The 12364-nt window shown below is 35.8% G+C and overlaps 1 protein-coding gene across 3 annotated transcripts in view; it reads left to right on the top strand.

Annotated features, from left to right (window-relative positions):
* PIBF1 (progesterone immunomodulatory binding factor 1) overlaps positions 1-12364 on the top strand; it is a 151181-nt gene that overhangs the window by 7703 nt on the left and 131114 nt on the right. For all 3 annotated transcript variants that reach the window (XM_012723134.1, XM_012723133.1, XM_004680099.2), the window contains exon 5: positions 2466-2585. In XM_012723134.1, coding sequence (XP_012578588.1) covers positions 2466-2585 — 120 coding nt within the window. The remainder of the gene's footprint in view (positions 1-2465; positions 2586-12364) is intronic.

Genomic DNA, 12364 nt, shown 5'->3' with positions numbered 1-12364 from the left:
GGGCAGGCGGGAATCGAACTCATGCGGAAGTGGCTTTATCTTCTCAGTGCTGTGCTTTAACCCGCTGTGCCACCAGGGAGGGCCAACCAGGTTTTTAAGTGACTTGATCATTGAGCTTGGTAGCTAATGGCTGCATATACCAGAAAGGCAAATCATTTTATCACAAACTGGTGATTTATCACATTCTAAAAATTGAAAATTAAAGAATTGACAAATTAGTAGTTGCCCATGGTTAAAGAAGAGAGTGGAGTTGCTGTAATTTCAAACAGAATTGTAATGAGGGAGATTTTTGTGATTCTAGTTTAGGATCATTGGTCACATGAGTCTATGCTACCCATTTCTCCAAATTTTGGCGCATCCACATTTCTTTTCAGTGCAAAAATTATTGAGGACTACCGCAGTAACTTTTACTGTGCTATGGCTATTAATATTTGCCATGGTAGAAATGAAAACAGACATTATTTTAAAATAATACATAAGCATACACTCCTTTGCCTTAAGGTGTTGCTATCATCACATATGAAGTAGCCACTGGCAAACGCCACTGAACAGGCATAAGAGAGGAGTAAAAATTGTAGTGTTACTAGCAGCAAAACAGTTTCTATCTAATAAATTCCCTGAAAGGCTCTCAGCATGGTGGGGTCAGGACTTGAGGCCCTGAGACCATACTCTGAAGATTGTTGGTTAGTAATGTATAGATATTTCACTCGAAGAAGCTTGAATTTTTTCCTCTTGTAATAGGGTTAATAATGATGACAATAGGGTTAATAATGATGTAATAGGCTTAATAATGATGACACAGTGCCTTTCTACTCTTCTATTATGAAGAGTAAGTAGAATATATATGTGAAACACTTAGTAGCCCAGTGCTCGCAATACAGCAAACACATAATAAATGTCGCCTATTATTGTTGTTGAGTTAATGGTTGCTATTCTAGGATCTCATTTGGATAAGGTTTCCAAGTTAGTGATTTCCTATACAATGAAGTGTCACTGTTTTGTCCACCATTTTATTTAAGAAGCTCAAAAACATTTTTTCTGTCTAAAGTACATGTCCAAAATAAATGTCTCAAATGCTGTCCTTGAGGTTTTATCCCTAAGGGTTATCAAGTACCCCCGTCGTGGCAGTTATACATATTTTTGCTCTCTATTGAATGTTCCTTGTAGCTCTTGCTCTCAGACAGTGTTATCCTAACTAGTTAATTATACACAGATTCATTGTGTTGAAGGCCAGCCTGAGTACTTGCCTCTTACCAGGTATGGTACTCTTGCAATTCAGCAGTATATTATGGAGTCTCAGATTGCATGCTTATACAGTGTGTAACCCAGAATTGCACTTTCCTAACTTGTCAATGGCTTCTTAGGTTTATAGGGACTTGGCAGGTGGAGCAGGCAAATTCCTATAACAGTTATAAGAAAGATTTGATTTGGAAGTAGTGATGCAAAAGATACCTCCTGATTCATCTTGATTTTCTCTTAAACTGCTTCACTAGTAGCTTAATGTACAAGTTTGTCATATGTTTACACATCAGGCAAATGAGACAGAAATTACTGCCTCACAGAGCTTATGCTCTAGTAGAGCAACACATTAGTTAAAAGTAGCCTATGTTTGGGCTCTCCCTGGTGGTGCAACGGGTTAAAGCACTGCATTATGAAACACTACAAAGCCACTGCAGCACGAGTTTGAAACCTGGCCAGGGAGCTGACAAACATGGCGTGGCAGACTTCTTCTGACCCGCCCGTTGCTTCCCTCAGTGGTGTACTTTGTCGACCTTCCTGTTCTGCTCCCCACTCTGTCTCTGGTGAATCCTCTCACCCAACACACCTCTGGCCTATACCCAGTTCTGTAAGCTTTAAATAAAGCTTTTTTAAAAAAAAAAGGTAGCCTGTGTTTAGTGTTTTTCATAATGCTATGGAGAAATGAAAAAGAAGAATAGCTGCCACATACAAAATGTTGTTTTAAATCAGGCTAAAGGAATCAGGAGGGCTTAACTGATAGGGTGATATTTGGTTAGAGACCTGGAGGAAGTAAAAGCATGAGCAATACATTTATATGTGGGAACTTACAAACTTTTCCATCTGAGGAACTAATAAGAACAAAACTCACGTGGAATACTTGTGTTCAGGAAGTAACAAGTAGATGGTGTGAAGTGGGCAGTAGGCGATGAGTAAGTAGTAAATGGACTGTTAATAGAAGAGAGGAAAGAGAGACTGTTAGGGGTGGGGAGTTTCAGGCAGTGTGAGACCTTGGGCACCTTAATCGAACATTAAATCCTAATAAAGTGTTAAAGGTTACTTACTGAAGTTTTATACAACAACACAAAATTTCATTGTGTAGGCATTTAAACTAAAACTCCTTAACATTTTCCTTTTATTACCTTAACACTTTAATTACTGATAGTCAAGAGTACTACAAATTAGCAAATTTTCAGAGTGTATATTACTTTGTTGTGTTTTTTTTTAAGATCCGTTTCTACGAACTAGTGAGTCCATTAAAAAAGGAAATCTCTGAACTGCAAGTGAAAAAGCATGAACTGTTAGAAGAGTTAACTGAAAACAAAAGCCACCTGAAACAACTGACAGAGGTTTGTATGACTTTGATTCCTGATGTGAAGCGGCACCAGCCTTTTTCATAATGAGTGCCTCGAGATTTGTAATGAAGAAATAGAAGTCAGTGATGGGACAGTAGGACTAGGATATGCAACTGCTGTGATTTTTCACATGTAGTAAGACATTAAAAATAATGTGAGACAAAGATTAAATGGGGGATTGTCATCTTAAAGACTGACCAGATAAGTATGATATTGACTTATAGTCCATGGCTGAGTAACTCATTTCACTCTCAATTTTTTCATTAGAGATTAACGTGTGTGTGTGTGTGTGTGTGTGTGTGTGTGTGTGTGTGTGTGTGTGTGTGTATGAAAGGGAGCAACTCTCATTCATTTTACCTTTTCATCAAATATATTTAGCTTGCCATTACTTGGTCAGAACATGTGTACCAGCACTAACATCAGCCCCAGGGGTGTGTGTGGGTTTGTGCTGGCACCGGTGACCCCAAGAGACATTACCTGCCCATGTGGAGTCTTGACTCTAGCCCTTGGTATTTAGATGATGTCTTGATGTTCATATTTTCTGTGTGACCTTGAACAAGTCATTTAACGTTTCCTGGAAATCTCTGTCAAGTAGAAAAAATAATACTGCTTGTCCTTTCATTTTATTAAATCATCTGTTTCTGTTTTGAAGCAAAACCATGAGTTTAGCATGTTTGCATGTAAATATTTATCTTATGTCCTATTCAATGGCAACTTTTACCAAAGATATATTATATTCAGAAATAAAGAATTATACTTCTGGGCTCTAATTTGCTGAACTATTAGTAGTAGGTAGCGTCTAGTTAAGTCATTAGTACAGGATCAGTGTTACAAGCAAAATAAAGGCCCAGTTTCCTGTCATAAAAGGAATGAAGTCAAGCAGGAACACTGCCAGACAGGAATATGTGCAGATGTTAACTCCACTTCTGTTTTTTTCTTCTGCTAACCTGCCATATTGTGCAGGTAAATCATTTGCACATTTAGATAAATAGCTAGCTCTTAGTTTAAAAAATTTTTGATCTGTAGTTAAGATAATAAAGGACATAGTTAGAAGGCCTCTAATTTTGCAGCCCTGGGCGAGACATTTGATCTCAGTTGTTTCTATAAATGCCCAGGATGGTGATAGTGGTGCTATAGGGCTCACTGGAGCAGTTGCAGTATAAGACAGATTTTCATACTTGGTTCTGTAATGGATATGGTACCTCAGCATGATTCAGAAGTTTATTATTTTGTAGGGGTATAGCTGGAAGAGTATTTCTATCCTTTTTCTATCAAACTGTCTGTTTAGTCAACTTAACATTTGGAAACTTTAAGAGGAGCTTCTTTTGAATAAAGGACTACTTGGACCAAATAAATAAATAACAAAAGCTTATAGCTTTAGGATTATCATTAACATCTTAGTATGTAGTATATTTTGGTGTATGACAAAGCATTTCTCTACTTTCAGAGGTCAGAAGTGCCATTGAATCTCACTTTTTTATTTGCTTTGACATTGCTAACACTTTTAATATTTTACTGATAGGAAAACAGATAATTAACAATAACCCAATTCATTGGGTTCCTGAATGTGTTTTTTTCTTATTTTTTAAGATTTATTTGTTGATGCGTACAGTACTGGGGTATAGGCCAGAGGTGCAGGGAAGGTGAAAGACTTCACCAGAAATACAGTGAGGAGCAGAACAGGCAGATCAATGAAATACACTGCTGAGGGGAGCAGCAGGCAAGACAGGAAAGGTCTGCCGCACCATGTAGGCCACATCCAGGGCTGGGGATCAAACTTGCACTGAAGTGGCTGTGGCTTGCTTATAGTGCTGGGCTTTAATCTGTGAGCCACGAGGGAGGGCCGGGTTCCTGAATTTTTTTAATGAATGCCCTGATAACTTTTAAACACATAAAATGTTTTATTATGAAGCTGTACTGGTGAGGGATCTCCAGAAAAATAGAAGCAATATGACATGTATATAAAGTGACTTATCTCCAAGAACTGACTCATGATTTTGGAGCCTGGTGAATCTAAAATCTGCTGGGGTAGATTTTTTAAAAATCTGTGGCAGTTTGGAGATTTGGGGAATAGTGGCAATTTGAGTCCAAAAATCATCTGCTGGCAAAATTTATTTTAGCTCATGGGAAGTCAGTACTTACTCTACTAAGACTTTCAACCTATTGGATGGGGCCCACCACATTATGGAGATGGACCTGCTTTACTCAAAATCTACAGATGTAAAAACATTAATCTCATTGAAGGAATAGCTATACAGAATCATCCTCAGTAATATTTGATCAAATATTTGGGCACCATGGCCTAGCCAAGTTGACACAAGGTCAACAACCACATGACCCTTCCATCTGTAAATTTGTTTCTTAAAGGTTTATCACTTCTTAGCTACTTCTCTGTCTTAAACCTTTCCTTAAATGTAATAATAATTAGGTGATTGAATTATAATCAGAAAAAAAGAAATAAGCAGTGTTTTATCTACCTAATAAAATGTATTAGAAACTCAGAAGACATGATTTAAGATATAATAGAATTACTTTTGTATTAAGACCACCTCATATAATCAGTAAGTAATATAATTTATATAATACACTTAATAAATAATATAATTGAGACCATTGAATAGTTTAAAATTAAAATTCAAAACAGCAAAAACTTTTTTGTAATAGATAATAAAATTAACCCTGAAGAAATTTAGCATAACTGTTTATAGGGAGCTATTTTTTTTTTAAATGGTTTGTTAAATTATTTAAGTATTTGGGGAATTCGGAAATACTATTTTTGTTTATTTGTGCACATAAGAACTTGGGTGGAGGCCAGAGGTGCAAGGGGTGAGAGGATTCACTGGTAGGCAGAATGGGCAGATCTCCTGATATATGCCCGTATAGGTAGATCTATATGAAATATGATAGGAACAGTGGACAAGGCTGCTGTACCATGTTGGTTAGTGCCCTGGTTGGGAACTGAACTCATACTGCAGGAGTTGGTGATAGCTTAATATTACTTAGACTTAACCCCTTGCACAACAAGGAAGGCCCTAGTTATATATTTTTTGAGTCTCATCTCTACAACTTGAAGATGGTATGATGGTTTCAACTTCGCTAATTATTAGATAGGAATTTTGTTTAATTTATTTGTTTTAAAGATTTATTTATATATGCACACACAACTGGTGTACAGCCAGAAGTACATGGGTGGTGAGAGGATTCACCAGAGACAGAGTGGAGAGCAGAACAGGCAGACCGACCAAGTATACTACTGAGGGGAGCAGTGGGCGGGTCAGGAGAGGTCTGCCGCACCATGTGGGTCACCTCCAGGGTGGGGATAGAACTCATGCTGAAGTGGCTTTTAGCTTCTTGATGCTGTGCTTTAACCCACTGCGCCACCAGAGAGGGCCAGTTTAATGTATTTTAATTAGCATTGGCGTTCAACGCTGTATCACTCAGAGGTATAAAGTCAGAATGCCTCTTCAAATGTATGTCACCATACCACATCCACCAACCAATTGTATCCATTGTTCTCTCCCACAGTACATTGGCACCCTCTGTACTTGGCTCTCCACCCTCCCCTTCCCCTGTGGTAGTCTCATTTCTACAGTCAGATTTCTGGGATTTGTTACTGGTTTGGTTTTGTCTGACCCCATGTTTTGAATCTCTATATTCCACACATAAATGAAATCAGTATTTGGTTTTCCTCTGACTTCAGTTATAATCCCCTTCAGTTCCATTCATGTTGTGGCCAATGGCAAAGTTCATTTTTTTTTTTTTTATAACTTAAGGGTATTCATTGTGTGTACATGTACCACATTTTCCTAACCCACTCATCTGTCCTTGGGCATTTAAGTAGTTTCCATAACTTGGCTATTGAGTAGTGCTGCCAGGAACACGTGAGTATCCACGAATCCCTTCAAACTAAAAACAATGTTTTTGCATTGTTTGGGTAAGTACCTAGGAATGGATTTGCTAGATTATATGTTAAGTCTAGTTTTAATATTTTGAAAATTTCAATACTGTTCTTCTAGGGTCTAGACCAGTGTACATTACCACCAACAGTGTGCGAGTGTAATTTGCTTCTCCCCATCCCTGTCGGCATTTGTAGTTTCTCACAGTTGTGAGATTTTGGATTTTTTTTGCACTTTCCTGATGATAAATGATGATGAACACTTCTTCATGTGCCTTTTGACCAAGCATCTGTATGTCTTCTTTGGAGAAGTGTAGATTTAACTCCTTTGCCCATTTTTTTGATTGGGTTGTTTGTCGTCTTCTTGTTGAGTTGTGTAAGAGCTCTGTAGATACTGAGTATCATCCTCGTGCCAGATGTATGGTGGCAAATATCTTTGTTTAATAGAATATCTATATCTTTGTATGTCTTATTTCTTCTAAAAATGTCTTACTACAGTGTCAGTGTATAGACTCTTCACCTTAAATTTACTCCTTGGTACTAATTTGTTTTTTATTTGATAATAAGTCTATTATTTTCTTGATTTCTTTCTCTTCTTGCTCATTGTAGAATGAGAACACAACCAATTTTTGAAAATTTATTTTGTAACCTGATACTTTATTCATTTATTATTTCTAATAGTTTTTTAGTGGCTTTATGAGTTTTCCTAAATACATTATCATGTCGTCTGCAAATAGTAATTTTACTTCTTTCTCAGCTTGGGCCCTGTTTTATCTTTAACTTGCCTAATTGCTATAGTAGGAGTTTTACTACTATGTTTGATACAAATGGTGAATGTAGACATACTTGTCTTATACCAGATTTTAGAGGAAAACCTTGGTTTGCAGCACTGTATATGTATTAACTGTAGGTTTCTTAGATGTGGACTTTATTGTGTTCCATCCATGCACAGTTTTTGAGGGTTTTGTCACAAATGGATGTTCATCAAATGCTTTCTGTGTGTTAATGATACGATCATATACTTTTTACCTTCCTTTTCTCAGTGTAGTGAGCTATCCATCAATTTTCATATGTTGAATCATCCTTGTTTCCCTACAGTAAATCCCACTTGGTGATGATATATGACCCTTTTAATGCATTGTTGAATTCAGTGTTTTCATTTTTTGTTGAATATTGCATCTCTGTTCATTAGGGAAATTGATCTGCTGTGCGTGTCAGAGAGAGAGAGAAGGAAAGGGGGGGTGGCTTTTTGGCTTTAGTAACTGGGTAATGTTGGCCTCATGAAATGTGTTGGAAGAATTTCCCCTCTCTCAGTTTTTGTGAGCGTTTAAGAGGGATAGGTAGATATAAAGTCTGTGTAGAACTCACTAGTGTAACAGTGAGTTTTGGGGGAGAACTTTTGATTGCTGTTTTTGTTAGCAGGCAGATAGAGGGGGCACCTTAGAACCTCCAAACCTGCACACTTTAAGTGGGTTCTGCCATTGCTACATAAAGACAAACATTCTTAGTTTGTCTTAGTTTGTCAAACATTCAGTAAAAAAGAACCTTAACAGAATTACTGTGTATAGAAGAATAAAAAGAAAGGACAATAGTTGCCAGTAAAACACCAAAAATTACCTGTCCTAGGATAGATAGATGACCAGCCAAGCAGCATTGTTCCAAAGTAGGGTCATGGAGACCTAAAGCATGCCACATATCTAAGGCATCTTATGGCATAGGAAAGGCAAAAAGGCAAGTTTGGAAGAAAAGGAGCAAAATCAATGTACAAGTCAGGCAGAGGCTGCCATTGTCAGCCTCCCCAAAGGTCTTTCACCCATGTCTGTGAGGAAAGTTGTTTCTGTCCAGAATCTATGTTGTGTTTGCAGTGGATTGGTAGAAGGTAATTTACACAGCCATTGCTAGAAGAAAGAACCATCTGACAATTTTGTTTCAAGCACAGTGAAGAAATAGATCTCGGCCGTGTGTGAATCTCAATATGCTTAGTTTTTTGTTTTGTTTTTTTAAAGACTTTATTTATACATACAAGAACTAGGGTACAGGCTGGAGGTGCTGTGGGTTAGGGCTAGGGTTAGGGTTAGGGCTAGGGTGAGAAGATTCACCAGAGACAGACTGAGAACAGAACAGGAGTATTGACTGAAACACACTACTGAGGGGATTAGTGGGCAAGACAGGATTGGTCTGCTGTGCCATGTGGGTCAGCTCCCTGGCCAGGGTTTGAACTCATGCTGCAGTGACTGCAGATAGCTTCATAGTGCTGTTCTTTAACCCCTTGCATAACCCTCAGTATGGTTAGTTTTCTGCTGACATATATGATGCCATTTTAAACATTATTAGTGAAAATTTTTAGAAGCAAGGCATATTATTAGACCTTGAAAAAAATGCTGTTTTGAACACTGTAATCTTGGTTGTTTTTACTCCTTACCTATTAATAATATTGGATTCCTTGTAAAGTCATAAAATTTGGAGTTAAATTAAAATCTGGTACTTGGAGAGGCAAGTTTACTATCTGAGAACATACAAAGATTAAGCTATGTCAGGTGAATACCAATAGCTGGGGGAAAATGCTATTGAAGTTCATGAAACTACAATACAGATAAGATGAAGATTGGCTTGGAACAGGATAAACCCAGGACAAATATAAGAAGATACTGTTATCTCATAGAACAAGTAGTAAATTAATAGAAACTTGAAAGAGAAGGCAGCAGGCAAAAAATAGAGCTACCTCAAAAATGACAGAATAACAAGATTATCTGAGAGAAACTAAGATATAATTTAGTTCTCTCTCTGAGTTTTGAGATTAGCAATTAGAAAAGAAACTTTATATTTACCAAGACTCAGATTCCAGTTTGTTGTACCCAAAATGGTCTTAATTTTTTTTATACCACATGATGGCAGTATATATCCATCTATTTGTGTAACCAATTCCAGCTACTTAGAAATTCTTGTCATTTTTAACTTGCATTGTAATGTAATTATTTTCATTTGTGGTCTTTGTTTCATATCAATTGCCTAAAATCAATCAAGCACCATTTCTTCCCAGTAGAGTTCAATCGGTCTATACCTGGGAGAAAGAAATGAAGGGGGGCGGGAATCTTTTCTGCCATAGCTCCTACTTTCAGATCGAAGGTTTCTCAGATTTTATACCTAACAAAGATACTCAGAGCTGTCAAGCCCTACCAGTGCATGGTTTAAGCTAATTCTGCTTTTCTATATATAATGTGCTAATTCATGGAGACATGAAGTGAAAACTGTTGTAGAAATTTAGTATTATTTGACTTTTAAAAAAGTCACTCTTCCTCAAGTGCTAATTTTAGTGAGGTTCTGAGGTCTTCTTGCACAAATTTTTTTCCAGATCTTCAGTTATTTTGAAATATCTACATTCCAAGACTAGAAATTAGGGCTCATTTTTTTTTTTACTTCAGGTTTCATATTTATTTGTAAGTGCCATTAATGTATTCTAATTATAGCATATTTGAGCTGTGTTATGAACTAGATTATATATGATAGCATTTTTGAAAGCTCTATATGCTCATTTCCTTACAAAATATGTATAAGCTGTCAGAACCTGGAACTGTAGTAAGCTATGTATAGCTGTTTTGCTACTATAGTTGTTTTTGAATACTTATTTCATTTCAAAAAAATGAATTGTTAACAATACTTTATAGATGATTAATGAGTGTATATTTATTAAAACTATTAAGTTTCATGAGGAAATGGTGAAATAGTTTTCTCTTATGAGGACTTTGGTAACTTAGAAACAAGAAGAGTGTTTTGTTTGAGATAACTTCCTTGTTTGGAAACAAAAGTTCTGCAAGATTTCCTTGAGGCTCTTCACCTTAGATTTTCACATGAGTAATCTAGTTAATTTTATTTGTATAAAAATGAGATGTTTCATTAATGCTAGATAACTTGTTATTCAAGTTTTTGTGTTTTAAGGAATGTTAACTGATTTTTGAACTTTCTTTTTCACCCTACCCAACTAATAAATTTAAAATTCCTTTATAAGATACATGTATATGATGCTATTCATCAGTTATAATTATATTAATGCTTCTAGCAGGTTCATCAGTAAATAATAGTTTTGCCTCCTCATGTTGTATTTAAGGTGTATAAGACCTGCTTCATATTTAGATTTGTGGATATTGCTGTAGGTTCTGATTTTGGTCACATAAGGAATTTCGATTATAAATAAGCCTAGGATCCCAATGTGGCAAGTTCATGGACCATGAATACTTTTTTTGTTTTTATTTATTTACTGAGGTAGAAATTCCTGGAACTCTCAATTTTTGTTTTTAACTTTGTACTAGTAGTGTTATTACTTGATTCAACATAATTACTGTATTTTAATGTCCAATAATATGTTAGAGCAAACCAAGTTATAGCATAACTACATGAAATTGTTAAAACCCATTTCTTGTCTACACCTCTGAAAAATGTTGCTTCTTCACAAACCTATTGTATATTTTTTTTTACAAATAATGTATATAACTTGACTAATAAAAGTACATGAGGGGAAAATAAAGTTCTTGGGAAAACTATAAATAATAAAGGCAATTTAAAATACATTGTTATCAGGAAGAAGTTTCCTTTAGCTAATCGTTTTACACATACTATATCAGCATAGAAACAACTTTTTGAAAAAGTAGCATTAATGACCTCATCTTTTTATCTGCCACTGTGTTCATATTCTTGGGTAAATCCAGAACACTTTTAATATTTAAGATAGTGTTACTTATATGTGAAATAAAAACATAGGGTCAGGTAAAATCAAACTAATAGAAAACTGACTTGAGTCAAGACTTAAAGAGAGGGGAGAAGGTAACAGAGTGGAGGTGGCCCCAGGGACTCGCTGGAGCATTCTGCTTTGGTTATGGGTGTGATGTAATTAGTTGCCCATTTTAGATCAAAGAGGAAATTTAAGAAATTAATGAAATGAAGCACATTTTATGTCATAATCCTTGAGACATGTAAAACTATGCCAGAGGAAAATGTATAAGTTATATGTTTAATGTTAAATGTATTGCATTAGAGTGAGATGAAAAGTAAAGACATGCATAGCCATTTTTAAAAATTGGGGGAAAAAGGAGTTTGGCATTATTGGACATTGATCAAGAAAATATTGCATCCAATGTAAGGTAATAAGCTTGAAAACTGAAAGAAAAATGTCCAAAAGAAAGGTAAAATGCTGAAATTGACAAAGGTAGCGAACTTGAGAAGAACTACTGCCATAGAATTATTACAAAATAAAGCTGCTCGATGGATGCATTTACCAGATTCACAATTGGACTCAAATGGATTCACTGCTAATTTTTATAAGGAGAGCTAGCTTCAGTTATTTAAATTAAACCAACTATCAAACAAAATAGAAAAAAGGATGAGAGGTAGGAGAAGTTGAAGGGTTGGCTCAGCCAAGATTCCATTATGTTTTTTGAAACCGAAATGATTATGACCAATTTAATGGTATTGGCAAAAAAACAGCGCACATCTGCAAAATAGAATATATAAATAGTTCTGTTATATACCACAGTAGTGGTAACTTAAAGCTGAATAACTAAGCTGAGGCCCTTATTGATTATAAGGATCCTTATTATTCTAAGTACAACTGGAATATTGTACAACTGAATAATTGTACAGTTTACTAGTACACTAGAGGGTTCTTGTCCAACTGAATATTCATCTGCTGAGAAAGAAAAATATGATCTGAACATTTTTATTCTACACACATGTTAAATCCAGCTCGATTTAGATTTTTTTGAAAATCAAGATTATTACTGATCCAACACAGAGTTCACAGACCTCTGAGTGATACAGGAAAAACTTTATTTACATTTCTAACTGAAATTTAGCATCTCCTTCAATTAGCAATAGAAACAAAAAA

The sequence above is a fragment of the Condylura cristata genome, unplaced genomic scaffold (assembly GCF_000260355.1).
Source record: "Condylura cristata isolate star-nosed mole 26May11 unplaced genomic scaffold, ConCri1.0 scaffold00010, whole genome shotgun sequence".
In the NCBI taxonomy this organism is placed as follows: Eukaryota; Metazoa; Chordata; class Mammalia; order Eulipotyphla; family Talpidae; genus Condylura; species Condylura cristata.
The sequence above is the reverse complement of the archived record's forward strand: the minus strand, read 5'-3'. Positions and strand labels throughout refer to the sequence as shown.